The sequence below is a fragment of the Anoplopoma fimbria genome, chromosome 16 (genome assembly GCF_027596085.1).
Source record: "Anoplopoma fimbria isolate UVic2021 breed Golden Eagle Sablefish chromosome 16, Afim_UVic_2022, whole genome shotgun sequence".
NCBI lineage: Eukaryota > Metazoa > Chordata > Actinopteri > Perciformes > Anoplopomatidae > Anoplopoma > Anoplopoma fimbria.
In genome coordinates, this window is record NC_072464.1 from 24,902,178 (window position 1) to 24,922,947 (window position 20,770).

At 41.1% G+C, this 20,770-nt stretch overlaps 1 protein-coding gene across 2 annotated transcripts in view; it reads right to left on the reverse strand.

Annotated features, from left to right (window-relative positions):
- The window catches only part of slc49a4 (solute carrier family 49 member 4), a 54,275-nt gene that overhangs the window by 18,467 nt on the left and 15,038 nt on the right, over window positions 1–20,770 (reverse strand). For both annotated transcript variants that reach the window (XM_054615378.1, XM_054615379.1), the window contains exons 3-6: window positions 18,202–18,473; window positions 17,369–17,498; window positions 11,266–11,374; window positions 4,397–4,464 (exon numbers count right to left, since the gene is read on the reverse strand). In XM_054615378.1, the coding sequence (XP_054471353.1) occupies window positions 4,397–4,464; window positions 11,266–11,374; window positions 17,369–17,498; window positions 18,202–18,473 (579 nt within the window). The remainder of the gene's footprint in view (window positions 1–4,396; window positions 4,465–11,265; window positions 11,375–17,368; window positions 17,499–18,201; window positions 18,474–20,770) is intronic.

The window sequence follows — 20,770 nt, forward strand, 5'->3', positions numbered from 1 at the left end:
ATAGATGGAGAGGGAATAATAAGGATGACCGGAGTACAATCACAGTTTATACCTGTTTGCAGGCAAAACAAATGAGGCATTGGTGTTTGCTCCATTTCCCCTCGTTAACCTGGAGTTCTGTCTGGCTCAGACCTCTGGGATTTGTTTTCTGCCACCTCTCTCTTCTCTTCTCTCGGGGTTGTAATGGGAAGAGAACGAGGGGACGCTCGTTAGTAATTCCTCCTCGATTCATTGACGAAAAAAAAATCATCCAATCAGCTTCTGTCCGAGCCACACATGTTGTTTTTTCAAATAATTCAACGACGGATGCATTAAGCATTCAACTATCCACCGGCAATGAAATATTTGCAAGCAGTCAGGTTTTGGTTTTTTTTGCAAAGGGAAAGTACTAATCCCCTGAGCAATTTAGCTTTGCAGGAGTATAGGCCATTTAAAAATGTGAACCAGCAACACCTGCAGCACAAAAAGCATTTAAAAAGGAGGCCATTTTCTGCTTCCCCGCGGCAAAACTGTGCTCAGAATTGTCTCGGTGCTGCAGGCAGAGGGACAGCTAATGGCACATAATAATTCACATCCTGACATTAACATCTTAAAGACTGTTAGTGGGTGAGACAAGGGACAGCGACGACTCTCTATACCTGCCTATTACAAGCTTCTGGGAATACATCTAATGGCAGTGAAGTGTGAGGAAGAGCCTGGTGCTCGGAATGTTACACAGCAATAAAAATCCTTCTAACGGCAGCTACATGGTGCACTGATCCATCTGTTTTATTTGTGTTGGTTATGTCTTTGATCCAGCACACATATAGGACATTATATGTGTGTCTTCTTTATGGTTTCTTAAAGAATGTAGTGACGCCATATATAAGAAGAAGAAAAAAAACAGAGGGAGGAAGCATTAATCTTTCAAAAATGCAACATTCCCCTCAACTGTTATGCCGATGACACACCGCTTTATCTCCGCCTAAAACCCAAAATGCCTGGTCCGATCTAATCAGTCCATTGAGCTGCCCTGAGGACAGGAAGTGTTGGCTGGCACAAGACGTCCTCCAGCTGAATGATAGAAGAGTCCAAGTTGTTCTCTGACTCCATCAAAGTGATGACCAACAGTCTTGGCAACCTGTCCTCATTTGTTAAACCTCATGTCAAAAACCTTGGTGTGATATTTGATTCCCCCTATTATGTTTGACATGGGACCATGTGACCCCTATTCTGGCCTCTCTCCACTGGCTGCCATTAAAATAGATTTTAAGCTTCTCCTGTTTGTCAATAAAGCCCTAAATCAGCTGGACCTCCTAAACCTTTATTCTACCTCCAGGTCCCTCAGATCAGCTGTTTCTTCTCTTTGACTGATAAATATGCTGTTTTCATTTCTTCAGTTTCTGCATTTTTTTAATAATTTCTCTTATAACATAAAATAAAATAAAATAAAATAATCCTTTATTAGTCCCACCGGGGGGGAATTTGCAGGATAAAGGCAGCAAAGTGGACAGAGCATCAACAAGAGACATCAGTAGAGAACAAAACAAAAGAACAAAACAAGAAGAATAAATAACAGTAAAGGTAAATCATAAAAAAACAACCAAAAAAGAACCGTGTCAGATTGTGTCTGGGGGTTCATCTCCCAAAGGATGATACGGATCAAAGAGAAGAAGAAGTGAGCAAAATGGTTAACACTTCATTTGTGTTCCAGCTAAACGTCGCTTTGGTATTTAGACAGATATTGGTGTAAAATATATAGGTGTACAGTTAAAGAGATTAAGATTCTGAGATGGTGATGAATTTATTTTGTAGAACAACTACACGTGTGGAATCATCTGTTTCCTTCAATTATAACTATTTAAACAGAGAGTATAATTGAGATTTTTGTTTACATTTGAAATAGTCTTGTCTCCAAAAGACAAGGATTGAAATGACTCAAACTTCCCCACAGTGTCACATGACAGAATTCTGTTGAACCTGAATGAGTTTATTGAACTTTAAATATTGATTGAAGAAGTTTAAACTTTAATGAGCTCAGCTGATATTCCAACAGTCCTCACCCTAGACTGACCTATTGTTTATTAACATTAAATCTAAGCTTCCAGCTGATTTCTTCTCTTCTTAATCAACTGTTGCTCAGAGGATCTTTGTCTCTTTCAGTTAAACCATTGAACAGCGTTTTGTTCTCCATCTACTAAACTAAATATCATCTGTTAGTAAAGACAATTTAGATAAAAGCATCATTGAGACATGTAGGGTTGTCCTCTCAACTTCATAGCAGCACATTACTACCTTTTCAAACGCCGTCCAAATGAAAAGTGGCCAACTGTTAACTCTCTGAACCACAAGAACTTTCTGGGTGTTTTTGATCCTGTCATATTTTTCTCTCTGTGCTCTTGTTTTTCACTACAGTAGAAAAGTCCTGCTGCTCTATTTAAAGAAAACAATTCCTAGTTGCTCTGAGGAGGTTAGAATTTAATGTTTTTTTTACAGAATCTGGTTAAAGCAAACAATATATTTGGGGCGAGATTTTAAATAAGACATGTATAATGATGAATTATCACAATTTAAGGCTCCGCTTTCGGTTGCTTTTTCACAACAGATGCATTCGTCACGTATGATGTGTTCAAGGACCACTGGAAAGATGAAATTTGACTACGATGACGTTTTGTACAGCTCCTAGCTGTGCTAAACTGTGTCGTTTTGTCGATTGTTTGAAAAAAAAAACATTCTTTCAATCCCACAGGCAGGTTTTGGGTTGAGAGGGCAGCTGAATTTCATTTAACTACCAACTGTTGCTCCAAAGAGAGCTAATCAATCCCTCCAGTGACTCAGAGTCTATGTAATCAACACCAATAACTCAACGGCTCTGTTTACATACACTTTCATCTCGGGCTGCTAACAGCTTCATTGATTAACAGCGGGAGTTATGGGCTCATTTCCCTGATTACAGCTTTAAGAAAACAGTGGGCCCGTCTGGAAGTGCTGATTGGGCCTCGGCCTGCGATGAACATATATCCGTCTGAACGGGGAATGAATCCACCTCGCTTTTTGCAGACTCCACACTTTGTCTTTGCATTGCAGCTCACTATCCATCAATAGAGGAGAAGTGGCTGTTGCATTAGCATTTATCCACCTCAACCTATCGCAGTGTGGCTGCATCGGGTCATATATTAAAAGACAGTGGATGAGATTGGGGGAGAAAGAGGGAGAGACGCCCTCCTTCACCTCAATTCAACCTTCAACTGTTCATTGTATGAGATGTATTAGTTGTTATTCATGTTATCAACTAGACTAGTACAATATGTATGCTGTGAGGAAAACTCACAGTAGTTGCATGAGGATGAAGATGAATTTTTTTTATTTTTTTCTATTTTAACTATGCAAACAATGTTAAAAGGTGCAATGTGTCCAGACTTTTAATTTAAAACAACAGATTAAAAACCTCATCACCAGACTGTGAGTAGGTTACACGACCCTACTTTAAAAAAAGCACTTAAAACATTTCTGTCTCCTGTTAACCTCCATCCATTTTCCTTGTTTGTCAAAAATGTTTAATTGTCTGTTCCTGTGATGTATATGTGTTTTAAGCATTTCTCTCCATTTTATCTCCTTTGTAAGGTGTCTTTAAGTTTCTTGAAAAGCGCTTCCTAAATAAAATGTATAATTATTATCATATCTACTGAAGTTAGCATCAATAATACGTCCATTGATAGTTGGTTTATTGGATTAAATCCAAAGTGGCAGACACGAGAAAACTACTTGTATTTTTGTTATGTCTTCAACTTCAGTTAGCGGTTAGCTGTAGCAACTAGCATTCATCCAGCAAAAAACCAGAGTGCCAGGGGTCTGATTCCGGAGGTCTTAGCATATGTTGTTGCCGTCACACAGTTTAGACCCAACGCTACAGAAGTTAATATTAAGCTGCTTTAGGAGTAAAATGAATTAAACACTAAACTTTCATCCATATTGTGAAAACAAACCCGTCTGGTATCCCGACCGTCTTAGAGACATGCAAGATTCAGCTGCAAAAAAATAAATAACTGCAAATGTAAAAGAGGAGTTGCATTAAGAGCTTATTATCTCATTTGATGCTTCATATAGTCCATAACGTTTCCACTGAGCTGGGGAAGTTTTATCCTGGTCATTTAGTTTTCACTTAAATGTTTAGAAAATAAGAGATGAGAGCTTTGGAACCAGACAAGAGTAGAACTGCATCTACTTCTGAAGTTTAAATAATATTCAATGAGAAAGGGACAAAATAACATGGATAGGAAGATGCTGGATGAGACAACCCTGGCATGTTACAGTGGTCTGGATCTGCTTGGACAATCTCACCTTACTTCCCTTTTCACCCTTAAAACCAAACTCAGTGACAGTCACAATAAAAACATCCAGGTGTACGGTAGCTTACCTGGCCATCGCCACTCCAAACACACATCCACCAACAGTCGACCAGAAACCGATCCAACCTGCGTCCACCTGTGTGTCAGAAAAGAACAGGGGATTGTGGGTAAAGTGGAGGAAGGAAAGAGAAAAGGAGAAGAGAATAGAGTGTAACGGACTGTTGTTGATCCATGATCAGTACTAATCCCCCTCACGGCTCTTCACTCATGTGAGCCATGTATGAATTCCACAGTTTAACGTTAACCATCACAGTGTTAAATAAAGTTTTCACTGACGATCGTTATCCTCCAATATTCAATCAAATATGAGATCAGGATATAATTTATGCTTTTATAGTCTCTGATCTTTCGCCTAACAGGAGGAGAGTTAGTAACCTTAGCAGCACTGCTAACGGCTAACGAACGAAGGTTACATTACATTACAGTCATTTAGCAGACGCTTTTCTCCAAAGCGACTTACAGTCAGTAGTATGTTACATATCATTCACCCATTCACACACTGATGACAGGCTACCATCAAGGTGCCACCATCAGACTCTAACTAACATTCATCATCCAGTCCACACCGATGGCCTTCAGGAGCAACTTGGGGTTAAGTGTCTTGCCCAAGGACACATCGACTGCCGAAGCCGGGTATCGAACCACCGACCCTCTGATTGGAGAACTACCTTGCTCTCCACTACGCCACAGCCGCCCTGTTAGGTTCAGTTCAGTTACATTATGATGTTAGTAACGTTAGCAGCAAAAGGATAACATTTTGTATTTTGGATGGTTTACTGACTTCACAACGGGTGACATGATTTTTAGGACGGTGGCAAAAAACAAAATTCTGGATTCTTGTAGAACAGCTGCTATAATCAAACAACAAAGGGATCTGTATCTGACAATATGGATCATCAAAGATCAATAATCAGGATCAGCTGATGAGCAAAAAACGTGATCAGGGATCTCAAAAAGTTGTATTTTTTCTTTTGTGTTGATCTGATCTGTGACTCTGATTCTTGATACGATCCAAACCATTGGCTTTTATGATCTGAAGCACCTCTAGAATCTAAGGTTATTCATGCAGTCGGTGACGGTGAGGACAGACGAGACAGAGAGACGACAATAAGTGTCTGAAGTCTGCAGAGATCTGTCAATCACTGCGTCTGCTAAATGTCCGTCAGCGGAGCTTTAAGAATAGCTGTGTGCGATTGTTGTCCTCACTTATTAACAGGGATGGATGCTGACGCACAAACTTGGCCTTAAATCCAGGAGGGAGGACGTTATGGTCAAATAAACTGCAGCAGAATCACACGGACAGACTAAACCAATCAGCGAGCAGCATCCAGACGAGAGCGTCTCTCCTCCCAGTGAAGGTGTGTTTGGTTTCCATCAATCTCCCCGAGGCAATAACTCACATTCATCCAAATCCAACCAGATGGACGATGAGACGGCAAAAGGGATCAGAATCTTAAACAGGGTCTGATGCTTTCTGTTTAGTAACGCTCTGCATCGACCCGTCATCAAAGTCTTTAATGAAGAAAAGAGGACCATCAAAGTTATTGAATGTAAAAACGTCTTCTGGCTTAGTCAGTTCGATCAAAATATTAGATTCTCAAACATTTTATAAACACCGCCGACGTCATGGCAACAAGAACGTCTGCGTATTATCTATATAGGCTGTGAACATCAGTGCAAAGGGTTTCTGAGGAAATATCTAAGCCAAGTCATTTCAGTTCTGAGATGCAAATTACCGTTATTTCATGTGCGTGTAGAGAGTTAATTAACCGCAGTGTTCTTGGCGCCTTGGAAGCCTAAAAAAGGACAGATTTGAAGCTTAATCATGTCTGCTGAATTGTGATTGTGTCAATAAGCTGGAGCTATGAAAGCCAGGATTCAAGGCTCCTGACATGTTAACATGTTTGTTTCTGCTAATTCTCTCCTTCTCTTGTTTTAAGCCGTTTTAAGCCAATAATCAAAGACCTTATCCACAGCTTTAATTCTACACGGTGTTTCCTACACAAACCCACTGCATGTAATCCCAGAAGATCCACACAACAGTCTTTAATAGCAGGGAAGTGCTCCGTCTGAAGGAAGAGCCCTAAAGTTAACCAGAGCTCCAGAACTTCACAAGTGACTTTGTAAGGGAATGAAAAAAACAACAGCAATCAGAATCAAAGAAGCAGGTTCTGCAGTTCAGTGAGTTCTAAATGGCTTCTCTCCATTAAGGGAACAATGAGAGTTTCCTGAGTCGTCTTCTTTATGGCGATGCTAAATCCTTCCGTCAGCACATTTCCTCCAGCAGAGCTCACACAGCAGGGATCAAACCCCAGAGAGGAGAGCAGTGCTTTCATAAGACCCTACATCATCTCAGCTACAGATCAGATCCAAACCAAGAGTCACACACCTCAGTCTTTAAGCTCTCTTGTCCTACTTAAAACACAAACATCCTCATCCGGGGTTAAACTGCCCAATAGTTCGATTAAAACAGACCAAATGTCAGAATGTGAAAGCACCCATACACGCCAACAAAACTGTATCATCTGCAAAAAGATGAATACCTGAAATCTTTACCGGTTCACTCTCCCCTTCTCTGCTGTATCTAAAGATTCTTTACATGAAAATGAAGACAGAACCAACAAAAATATACAAACCCTGTGAACTCCAACAGCCACTAGGAGTTTGCTTGGCTTCCTGCCTACAATCAGCACATAGGTCTCACTAATGTACTGCAGATTGGGTAAAACTAGGAAAACTCTTCAAGCCCTCCAGTATTTGTGCTAGAAAATGCTGGTACACTAATCCATAACGTTCGGAATCTTATGTTTGACCATCGATGTTCCTGACCTCTGCTTTAAGAGTTGACCTGGTTTTCCAACCTAGGTCACACCGTTGAAATACCAAGTGTCCCTATAGGTGCTTGAATCTGTTACCTACACCCCACTTGTCTTTTCTCAAACAGTGTCCAAAAACAAGGATGGAGACGGGCAAAATAAACTCGAGGCTTTAAAACAGCAGTCCACAAACCAGTGGGTTCTTCTTTACAGTCTATGCATCACCCAAAACCCCAACAGTTTCTTGGCGTAGCTTTCAGATTGCCACATCACCTTCTGCTGCACCATTCACCAGCCGGCCGATCTTTGCGTGCCTCTGTTCCTCTGTCTTACATTTATTAAATCCATCCTTGGCGGTTTTTAAACACACAGGGAGCATATTTTAGAGTCTTGAAATAAAAACATGGCAGCTGTAACCGACAGCTGGCTTGGTGCTGGGACAGTGTTTATCGTCTTCAGGGAATGATTCTTTTGCCATCATGATGTGAACCAGGAGGTTTTACTGCTCCACTAGTTTTACTCTCAACATGTTTGTTTTATCCAGTCTCAGGTGCCACTTTCATCCTTTTATCTAAGATGCTTTGAGAGGTTGTGCTCCTAAGCAACCAAAACCTGCGTGCTGTGATGATGAAATTGCAGTAATTAAGCAGTAAACCTCATTGACTAAACTAAATAACGCCAAGACAAAGATAAATGGATGTCATCTGCAGTTTTACCTTTCAAAAGGATGATTTGACGTCGTTCTACAGGAAGACTGAAGTCTGTTGGACAGTTGTTAAAGCTCTGGGTAGCCCTGCATTAACATGATTAATTCATCCTCCATATATTTACCATAGAATGATATTTAGGTGAGAAAGAAAGGATATCTGCCAGCTGTGATTGGCTGTTTATGTCGGTGCACCCTGCAACGTTCAAAAAGTAAAACTAAAGTTGTTGTGCACTGAAAAATGGGCTCTTGGAAACGCTGCAGCAGAAACTAAATAAGAAGTAAAAACAACTGCTCATGCTGCCCCACAGCAGCCAGGGTTACCTCTCAGTCAGACAAAATTTCTGAGACAGATCAACAGACTACAAATCAACGACTACATGAAGCAGAGGTGGAGCAGAGTTGTCAAATGAATGCACATTAAAACAGCATTCGACATCTGCAGCACAGAGTTCATGATTGGATATGAGAGCGCTCAGCACCAGCCTGCTGCCGGGAGAAGAGATGGACAGGAAAGAGAGAGAGAACAGGAAAGAAACTAGGACATACGGGATAAATAAACCAGGCTGGAAGCTGGCAGGAAGGTGGGAAGCATTACATCAGATCAGATGTGGTCTGTGAGTGCGACGGGATGAAAGTGATGCTTGCACACTTGCATGACGCCCATTTGGAGCAGGATGTGGTCTGCATAGATAGCTGGAGGTAGACTTTATATCACAACACACTGAGCAGCATTGGCAGCAGAACAATGGAGCAATTATCAGCAGAACAAAACAGCACCAAGGTAAACACGCGTTTGTAAATACACCTACGTTTGCACCAAATTATTGGAAAGCATGAGGACATTAATAGAAAGTTTAAAATTGCTGTTTTGCCATCGATGAGTTGAACCTCGGCCCGTACTTTAAATTACCAGAGAAACAGTCAGACTCTGGAACATTTTTCATGGATGATTGAAGGATAATGAAACAGCAAGGGAACAGAGTAATGTCTGTTCAAATGAAAATGCATGGGAGTTTAAAGACGGAGAGAGGAAAAGGGTCTTTATATTTTATATTTAGACATCACATCTAGTGTTTATGTGGCATGAAATCATCTCTCTCCCTGACGATATGTCTCTGTGCTGGTTTTGGATCTGACTGAATCAACAGAGCTCACAGCAGACTGTAAAGCCACAGGAGTTGAAGCTGTGGGTTCACAGCCAGCTCAGACAAAAAGAAGATGCAGATGTATTTACTTTTCCTCTGTTCAACTCCACTTGAAGAACAAAGATCTCCACGGAAATCCTCTGCTGCATTGGTTCTCCTCCACCAAACCATGTTTAGATGCACAAATATACTGTTTCTTTTTTTAAGCTCAAAGTTTTGCACCCAGGAGATATCCTCCAACACAGCTCCCCTTATTGCGACACACTTCTTAAACTAGCCTGGATGAAAGAAATGTGAAGGAGAGAACAAATGAAATCTAAGAACCATTAGTTTTTCGCTCTGCCACCTCTTCACTGAGGTATAAAGATAGAGGTGTGTGATCTCCTCTCCAGCAGCTCCGCTCTGATGATAACCTTGCAAAGATTCTCCCTTTTGTCTTTTGACATTCTGCTGTGTTGAGACCCGAAACATGCAAAACTATACGAAGCTTTATTCTTTATGCTGCAGCACCACTCAACATCGCCTTCGTCTGTCTCAGACTGAAGATGGCGAGCAAGAATGCAAATGGTGAGTTGCAGCTGATTGGACCCTTCACAGAGGATCTGAGTGGGTTCACTGAGTGGAAAACAGAAAAACCAGAGAGTGTTTGAAGTGTTTTCACAAGAGCCATTTAATAAACCCACTGCAGCAGACTGGAGGCCTTTTCTACACTGAAACACACTTTCTTCTTCTCATGTTAGTGCAGGAGCCGCGTGGTTAATTATCCCTCAACATCTCCTGCATTTCAGGTCGGCTTTAAAACTCAATGCGTGGCTTTAAAGAGCTTCACCTGGACAATAACAGGCTTCACTCTCAGGAGACATTACAAAGTTCTGAAAGGTTTTTTAAAATGCACCGAGAAACCCTCACCAGCTTCTCAGCCCATTGTTCGTGGGAGCTTGTGAAAAGCTCTGCAAAGTGCTGGCACAGTGGAGGTTTTCAAAATGGGAAAATAAAACCTGGTAAATGACCTGGCGAGCTACTCATGCTGCTTCTGTTTTGAGGCTCTGTGTGTGTCTCTCATACTTGGTCGCAACTCATCCACATAAATGGTAACCGAGATGTAACCTAGAGAAAAGGCGCTTGTCCAGTTTTCATGATCTGAGGAACAAGGTTTCTGGATTTATTTTGAAAAATGTGCACAGAAGACAAAAGCTCTCCATCATCACTGTACACTTTACCATGAGCTTGGTTGAACATGATTAAAGGTGGTATGCATAGAAATAGAACAGGAGTAGAACGAACATTTAACTGTTTTCCGTGGTCATTTCAATCGTACAAAAGAAAATGGTGATTGTTGTAAGTTGTTATGGTGATAAAACACGTAAGTGGGGCCGTAAAATGTTGTCCCAGCTGGAGTGGAAGTAGCTCTGGAGACAGACAGCTGGCTAGTTAGCTAACGTTAGCTAGCTTGTCTTTCTCCAGAGGGACGGGGAGTAAACATCAACATGCCCATGTTGTCACTCTTTTGGTGATAATGATGTTCTTTCCTACGCTGTGACAACAGTATCTGCATGAAGCATTAAGTTGCTAAATTTGACTAATTTAGCGGCTGACTAGTTAGCTAACTATCTTACTAACTCCACCATGCTTTAGTGCTACACTAGTTACAGGAAATGTGCCAAAGTTGTCTCTCCTCTGGGGACAGTAATGTTCTTTCCAAGGCAGTGACAAGAGTCTGTGGATAAAGCATCAAGTTGGTACATTTTACAAGTTCAGCGGCTGTCTAGTTAGCTAGCTATCTTACTAATTCCACCATGCTTTAATGCTACACTGGTGACAGAAAATGAGCCAACAAGTTGTCGCTCAACTGGTGATAGGAATGAGCTTTTCTACGCTTTGACAAGAGAGTGTGGATGAAGCATTCAGGTGTTACATTTGACTCATTTAGTGTCTGGCTAGCTAGCTAACTAGCTTGCTAATTCCATCATGCTTTAATGCTACACTGGGGACAAGAAATGAGCCAAACATCTGGTGAGCCAAACATCTGGTGATTGTGACGTTCTTTCTGTAAGTCCTTGACTTCAGAAGTTCTCCTGCTACAACACATATGAATGGTCGCTGCTCTGAACATCGTGCTCCGTTAATGTAAATATAAATGTCCGTTTTACTCCTTTTTCATTTCTTTTTGGCAAAGTGTTATTCTGGTGTGTGAGTTTGCCGTCTACCTGGCTGACTTTTGCCGGTGTGAGGACCGTGTTGAGGACTCCCGCCCAGCCAGCGATCAATCCGGAGGGAACCGCGTAGGCCAGCGCCAACATCAGGAACCGGACGTTGCTAAAGGGGAAACATCAGAGAATCAAGACTTCACTCACAGAGAAAACAAGCTAATTGACCAGGTGTGTCCTGATGTCCTTAATAAAAAAGCTGGATATGAGGTTTATCTGGTTTATTTATTTAATGCACCCACTTACATGTGTTCCTTAAAAACCTCTGGGTAAAAAGATCTTCTCAAACAGGCCAATCAATATTCACATTGGGGATCAATCACTACTCACACAGTTTCTTCTGTTTAACATGCAGCTGCTTGCTCAACTTAAAACCTATATAGGCAGACCTCCATTAGAATTTAATGAGGCAACTTCTCCATCCATCTTTCAAACCATTCTAACATTAAGTATGTTCGCCTCTACTGTTAAAGTTTCGTTAAAGAGGAGTAAACAGGAAGTTAGACAGACTTTTGTGACCGTCAACCTGCATCATCAGGAGGTTTATGAAGCATTTTAATACCTCTAATGTGTACATTTACGTTATTTTGGTGTCACAAAGTTCACAAAGAAATAACAGATTAAATGCATTATTAAACTGCAAATCGACGGCATGTTATGAGTTATGACTAACCGGTAGAGACGGGATGAGAAGGAGGCGTCTAATGATTTAGGTGTTTATTACTGAGGGATCGCTGTCACACACTTTTAATGGACTTAATGAACTGATAAAGAACACAGAGTCGGGTACAAGCACAGCGGTTTTAACAGCTTCTGACTCATTAATCAAAGAAAATACCCGCGCTGACGTGAATGTGAGATCATTTGCATAAAATGGTTATATACATGGCCTCAATGTGATCAATCATAAGATCACTTCCTGAACTGATTTCACAATCAGCAGATTAATATATTTAGAGTTTAGATTTTGAAATAATGCTAAAATAATGAAAGAAGACTCTGCTGGGTTTCAAAACTTGTTGCTATGCGTTTTGCCATAAACACGTTAGAGTTGTAGCTTTTTGCGATGCCTCCAAGTTGCTAAACGACATGCTAACTGTTAGCATCTCAGCATGACAATGTCAGCTTGTTAAATAGCTCAACATAAGTGTGTTTCCATGCTAATGTAAGCATGTAGACAGGATAATGACTAGAAACAAACAAGAAAAAGACTTGTTAAACATTAGGTTCTTACATTAGCAATATCAACATGATAATGTCAGCTTGTTAAATTGCTTAACAATAGCGCTTTACTACATTACAATATCCAAAATATGCTAAGATATCTAGTCTCATATTAATAGATTAATATAATACTGATATATTGCCTGAACCCAAAAACTGTTATAATAATAATAATAATAATAATAATAATAATAATAATAATAATAATAATAATAATTAATAATAATAAGAGCCCGGTTAAATTACTTTTTTCTGAAAAAAGGTTTACAATAAAACCAAAAAGACTTTCATTTCTCAACGATATAAGTAAGTTTAAGGCAGCAAGTGTTCAGAAAATGTTTTGTATTTTTTCTTGATAAATGACTATTGATTATGACAACTGTTGCACACTACCCTTCTGTCCACTGACCAATTCAATAAATCAGCTCATCTTCTGATACCTCCTGAGTTTATTATAAACAAACGGATGATTGTCTGAAATCATAAAAAACAAGCTTCACCTTCCAGCTGTGATTAACGGCTGCAGACTGCAGATATCTCATCAGCTCACAGCGGAGACAAAAACAAAAAGATACCGAGGTGTGAATGCACGCACACACACACACACACACACACACACACACACACACACACACACACACACACACACACACACACACACACACACACACACACACACACACACACACACAGACAGATTTCACGACCCCCTCTCAACACACCCCCCATTACAATCACTTAGAACTCCAGCTCTGATCACCTTCGTGCTGATTTAAAAATCGGCGCCGCCTCCTCGACCCCCGACGGCCTGATTAGACTCTCTGGGCGTGTGGCGGAGCGGGCAGCGGAATCATACATTTTGTTTTTGTCTGTTGGTGTTTATGGACGCTGTTTGACTCTGACATTTATTCCCCCCTTTTCTCCGCCTCGTTCTCCGCCTCGTTCATCATCATGATGCAGACTGCGTCCTGAGCTCCATCACCAGGAGACATCTGGAGATCATCTTAGGCCTCCAGACTACAGCTCCAAACGCTCGTTAAGTCTTTAAGGGACTTGTTCTCCGACACATAAACCTGAATAGCAAAGAGCTCCGTCGCTGGTAGGTATAGGAATCATTAGCATTTTATCAATACTAGTACTCTTATCGAATACTCTTATCAGTTTGGTTCCTTATCGATTCTTTTTGATTACATTGTGAGAAAAAAAAGATAATTAATTAAGAAAAGAATTTGTATGAACACAAATCTTTTTTCCTGTGTTTTACGGGTCGATGTCCTAACAGGTCGTTTATCACGTCTAAATATGGAAAAGTGGAACATCAGGAGATAAACTATGTTTTTATCAAAGAGTTCCAGAGGTGGAGGACTTGTTGGACCGTGTGAACTCCTCCTCCTTCTTTCATTCCTTAAAACATCTTCTCTAAAAGGTCGGCGTTGAGATATTTGTTCATATCCTAAAACCTGAAGAATATCAACATATCACACATGATTGATTGATTGATGATATTGTCATATTCAGAATAATAGCAGAATATTGATGTGCCTGTAAACGTAGTCAGAGACTTTTCTTCTGGACTCCACAGAGACACAAACCGCCGTCTCGTCTTCAGCGGTGTGAAGCGTCTCGGCCTTGTGTGTGGGGGGGGCTGCTCATAAACCCCCCCGGTGATGGAGCACCCTCTCTGCTCCCTTTTCATTAACCTTGCCATAACTGCAGGACATCAATATCCATGCACCCTTTTCCTGCTCCAGGAGCTTATTTAGACAACCAAATAGCTACAGAGGAAGACTTCTTCTTCTTCTTCTTTTTTTTCCCTGCTGGTGATGAAATACTTCTGAAGAAGTCTCCGAGCTGGCGGCGTCATCAGCTAAGTGCCATTTGTCCTTGGCAGACCCGGCTGGAGATCAATGCATCAAGATGACAACTTTGGGAGCTAAAGTGAGCATGACTGTGTGGAGGGGGGGTCGTCGTCAATACTCAGGCTGCTCGCTGTGATCAGAATACAACGGTAACTTCACACCTCGTGCAGAGACGTTCAGGCTGCTCATTAGACGGCTGCTGTGGAGCCAGATGTGAACAGCTGGAGGTCTGAAGGTCGTTAACTGAAGATCAGACAGTGACGGGCTGAATGGATGATCAGACCAATCAATGGATCAATCAGGAGGACTAGCTGACTGGTCGGCTACCGTGACTGCGACCCAATCGGACGTCTCGTTATCACCTTAACAAGCAGAGCAGGTACCGATTAATCCGCTTAATCAATGTCGTTATTAAGTTCTGTACACGTCAGGTTTTATTTGTATATTCTGAATTAGTTATTTTTCTGAATGGATCATCTTCATATTAAAACATGTTTGATATGTTGATGTTCTCCAGGTTGTGAAGCTGGAGTAGACATGCATGTCCAGGAGACAAGAAGGAGAAACACTCATTAAACATCATGAAGGACTTGGAGATGAACAGGTTTTTAGGATATGAACAAATATCTCAATGTCTCAACGCCGACCTTTCAGAGAAGGTGTTTGAAGGAATGAAAGAGGGAGGAGGAGTTCACACGGTCCAACAAGTCCTCCACCTCTGGAACTCTCTGATAAAAACATAGTTTAGATCCTGACGTTCCATTTTTTACATATTTAGACGTGATAAACGACGTGTCAGGACATCGACCCGTCAAACACAGAAGAGAACGACGGATTCACTGAAGATGAGGATGAGACAAGAGGTCGTTTTACGTTAATCTTCATAAGCCATGTAAACAGATTAGTAGAACTATTGTCTTTTTTGGAACAAATGCAAACAACGTGTTCACACTATTTTGTCCACCACAAGTATGAGGACACATGTTCATGTTCCACAGCTTTCTGGACCGAGACACAAACAGGTCTCTGGAAGGCTGCCTATCAGACGTGGAACAGAGCCCCTCTCAGCTGGACGGCCTAGTTCAGCTGGTGTGTGTGTGTGTGTGTGTGTGTGTGTGTGTGTGTGTGTGTGTGTGTGTGTGTGTGTGTGTGTGTGTGTGTGTGTGTGTGTGTGTGTGTGTGTGTGTGTGTGTAACGATGCGTTGGGATGCTACCAGCCCGGTCCGTGTCGTCTCTGTGTGGCAGCTCTTTAAGCCTCTCAGTGCTGGTCTGAGGTCTGTGGACCGCACGGCGCTGCAGTGAAGCCATTTCCTCCTGCAGGCGGGCCGAGTGAAGCCAGCAGACCCGGGCCAGCTCCCCCTCATGACTCCCCCACGTCTCCCCCTCTCCAGCCCTTTAATCCCTGGCCATGGGCCTCATTCCTCCACAAGCCGGGCCAAAGGCAGAACCCTCTACTGAGAAGATGTGTGTCCTCTGAGTGTAGTGACGGAGGGCTGCAGTGTGATTCAATCAGATTCTATTAGCTCGTCCCTTATATAAATATATAACCCTATATAAATATATATATATATATATAGGGGGTTTTTTAACCCTTAAAATGGTAAAATTTTACAAAAAAACAAGTTTAATGAAATCTTAAAAGGAACATTTTGTAAGATTTTGGTGGATTCATTGGTCAAAATTGAATATAATATTCAAAACAATGTTTTTATTAGTGTATGATGATCTGAAACGAAGTATCAGGTCGTTGTACATATACTCTGATCTTCTTCAAGACTAAATAATTGCTTTTAAAAACATATATAGAATAAAAATGTATTGGAGAGGACTATGCTGAAAACAGATTAAGAGGTTTTGCAGCTTTGGGATCCCTGTGACCCCCGAAGAGTTAAGTCCACAATATTCATTAATATTTAATGTATAGTGTGAAGGAAGATGATCTATGTTTGTGTTGGTTTCTTGTTTTTTTCGTCTGTGAGTCTGATTGTTTGTATAGTTAACCGTTATGTTATTTATGAACTATTCTTTGTGAGGGTATTAACATTTAGTTTGTAACCTGAATAAACTGAAAATAAAATGATTGAAAGAAACTTTGAAAGACTTTAAAAAACAACAGAACACAACGATTCTTTGTTTCAGATCGTTATGCACTAATGAAAACATGGTTATGAATATTTTATTCCATTTCTGTCAATTAATCCAACTAAATGTTACAAACTGTTCCTTTAAGATTTCATAAAACTTTCCTTTTAACAAAATGAAACCAAAACTCTGACAATGAGGAAGATCTTAATGAGGATATGAAACTAAATTTAAATCTTGACTGAAAATAAATCTGGTTTGAACTCAAATCGAACATGAAACCAGGAATGACTCTCTGACCTCGTGCGTCGCGGGCGTCTGGAGGATCTTCTGACCTCTGACCCCGACGCTTCACACGCAGAAGCAACCAGAATATTATAGTTTGGTAATTAATCTGCAGGGAGGGCCGGGGCTTTCTTTCATAACAACCTTTAGCAGATGGTGAGTGGCAGAGCCCTTCATTGAGATTCAGCATCCTCCTGCAGCGCCACATCACTGTCACTTTAACTTTACAGACGGGAGGCGAGCAACGCATCAGCAAATAAGAGAGCAAACTCCACGAAACTGATCTGGAGACGCAGAGCTGAGAGAAACAAACGCTCCAACTAACAACAATGAGAACCAAAACAACTCAAATCAGACGCAGCGCTGAAGAGTCACGACTACAACCGAGTTCAAGCATCAAGATACTGAAGAATGTACCTGACAAATAATAACAATAATAATAACTGTATTTATAAAGCACTTTGACAGACAAAGCAGCAAAAGCAAATCAATAAAACAATAAAAAGCTCAAAAGTGAAGCAGAACAAAGCAAGAAAAACTACAGTAAGTAGTTAATAAGTAAATAATAAAATAAATAAAATAAATAAAATAAATAAAATAAATAAAATAAATAAAATAAAAGTGTGTGTGTGTGTGTGTGTGTGTGTGTTTACCTGAGGAGTCTGCAGATGCTGGTCCTGTAGCTGAGGCGCTGGCTGGCGGCGGCCACACTGGGAGGCATCGGAGGGCGAGACGGGAAATACAGCAGCACCGCCGCAAAGAGAACGGCGATCACAGTCAACTCTGAGAGACAAGAGAGACAGACGGGTTATTAAATAGACGAGACAGTTATAATAATTTGACATTTTATATAAAAGGTCACTGTGATACCTTAGTTAAAGGCCTAATAGACTGAATACTTTTCTGACAAATAGGATTTATTTTGTTTGTTTTCAAGAGAAGATGATTGAATAAAATATTGAAATATTAATCCGACAAGTTTTTGATATTTAATTTGTAGTAAATTAATTTTAGAAATTAAAAATAATAATCAGATTAATCAATAAATAACCGTTGGGTGCAGCCCTGATCTGAACCTTTACAGATTAGTGACTCTCTGCAGTAACCATCCATACGTCTCTTCTTTACATCATATTGATCGAGCAGCGGCTGTTACGTCTCTCATTGATCCGTCCTTTGGAGTTTTTATCATTTTCATGACCTCCAAAACTCTGGTGACCCCTGAAGGTGTCGTCTCCGTCCTGTAACGTTAATAACTAAAGAACCTCGGGTCAAACAAAAAGCTGCAGCCTCCTTCTATTACAGCTTGTCAGCGTGCTTTTAATTTTCTGAATCAGTTAAGCATAACAGCAATCCATTTTTCAGAGGGGCGGTTATGAACATTATAATTGGGTTTTTTTGGGGTGTAAAACTCCCGACTGTATTTGTGTCCCCAGACATGATGTAGAGATGATGTGCTATCGATCCGCCGGCTCTCCATCAGTACCTGCATACATAACCAGCTGGATCCGGTCTCGGATGGCGCTGTCGGAAACCGCAGCCACCGCGTAGGGCGACGACCAGGTGCGGTTAGGCGCCGGCACCACCAGGGGGGCGATCACGAAGGAGGCGGCGCTGCCCAGGTAGGAGGAGAGCGAGGCCACGGCGGTGGCGGTGGCTCTCTGGTCCGGGGCGAACCACGTGGTGGAGAGGAAGGGGCCGGCGCTCATGATGGTGGGGCCCGCCAGACCGTTCAGGATGTGACCTCCGTGGATCAACCTGAAACAAAGAACGGGAAAAGGAGACGGTTAACAGATAACAACAGAGAAACCACAAGAGAGGATGTGGTGAAACGTTAAAGCTGCATTCTCTCTGCTGTCCACCAGGGGGCGACTCCTCTGGTTGTATAGAAGTCTATGAGAAAATGACTCTACTTCTCTCTTGATTTATTCCCTCAGTAAACATTGTTTATAGGCTCCGCCTCCAGCTGATTTACGACCATGATTCATAAATACAAACTATATCTAGACTCTGATTAATACATTATTTTGAAATAGCCTTGTTGTTATTTATGAATGATCATTTGTTTCATGAACACATTTTCACCGTGACGATGCATCTGTGAGATTATCAGTTGAATCTAAATCATAGTCCCACAAAGTTCATATATATGAATAAATAAACAACTAATAATCTGATGACCTTCACAAGTCCTTTTTCAAACTTCCACAGTTCAGTCGTTTTTTTGAAGTATTGAAGTCCAGTCTTTAAAGCGTAGAAGCTGTCAGGATGATATTATTATTATAAATATAATATTATGAGAAGCTGCCTTTAAAGTGACAGATGATGAGGACGGATGGAGAGAAGCACGAGGCAGAGCGCTCACATGGAGGAGAGATGATTACGTTAATCCGTATTGATGAGGCCTGTCAGACCGATGAGACGGAGACGATGCCTTCAGGTACCACAGAACACAATCAGACATCACTAACAGACTGCAGGATCTGAGATCTGACTGATGAGACAACAAACTCACCTCACAGCTGCTCTGTATTTAGACGCAAAGAGAGAAAGACGAGGGTTGAGCTTTGTTTATACATCGTAGTCTGATCCTCCACAGACGACATGAAAGCTCCCATCACACACAACCAAGTTTATACTCAAAAAACACAAAGAACTTTCCTCAGGAACGAGGAACCTTTAGGAGGAACTCAACAGCAGGAACCAGGATCTAAACCAAGTTCATTCAAATTCATTTTCCTGGGGTTAAAGATTTATGCTAAAGGTGCTACAAACATGCCAGAAAATAAAGGAAGCTAAAGTTTCCTCTTATCCTTGAATGCTCCACAGGTTCCTTTAAAGTTTTGTTTATTCTAGTGCTTGGTGCTGTAGCGTGAGCCTCTGCAGACGGCGTGCGAGCTCGGAGCATGAACGAGGACGTACAAACAAAATGAACTGTGAAGAATCAAAAAGACTCAAGTGTAACTCATAGGAATGTCAATAGACTGTAGGTGTAACCAACAAAAACGCCTTAAACCAACCTCCACTATAGAGAGGAGGGATTATAATCATCTGTAAACTCATATCTCATGTTTATTAACTACTGTATCACCTTTATACAAGAACTGTAAAGAAAGAAGTCAAGAATTAAATGTTTTATAAAGAAACAAAGGTTGAATATCCTGTAAACTATTTGATTTGGCTGCAAAATATTTACTTTAATGTAGATTTAAAGGACTTCCTGTTTCTAAAGCATCTACAAATGAAAATCAGATGTGAAATTAGTGTTTTTATCAGTTAAATATGTGATCACAAGCGCCATATTACGAATATTAAGAGGTGCACGATTAACAATTATATTCACTACAGTGAGAATAAACTAAGCTCATGAATGTCTTTTGATTTGACTCTCTAATCTTTGACCACGGGGCGTTTTTCTCTCCTTATCATCACAAACAGATCGTTTTCAAAAGCAGCAACACAAAAGATGTTTGTTCTAGAAAGAGAAGAACTCCTTTGATTTCCTAAAAGAGGATCTTATAAACTGAACACAAAGAGGAGGTCATGAGAGGAAAAGGAAGTGACCGCCTCTCCAACATGAAGCACCACGTTGGATGTTTCTTGATCGGCTGGCTTTGATCCTCCTCTCCGTCTTTCTCACAGCAGCAGCAGGAGGTCAGTGAACGCAGCATCTCCACACACACACACACTGCAAAAGCAGAGAGCGACATCTGCTGGTGATGTGTGGAGCTGCTCGCCTCCTCTGATCCACCGTGGGATCCGTTAACTCATGCAGAACGAAGGCTGTGACCTCATCACGTCTACAGATGCAGATCAGGCTGAACGGAGTCACAGATAACGTTCTCCGTGTGATTCGTGATGTCACGGAGAAGCTGAAGGTCAACGCTGGGAAAAGATCGACCTCGTCGTGTGACAGGGAAACAGAAACCAGCTGGAAAAACACCTAGAGATGACGTCTGTGATGTCTGTTATAGATTTAACAGGCTGGAGTTGATCTGTGGTCTAATAGGATCCTCCCTCAGGGCTCAGTACACATGTGAAGCTCAGATTAATTA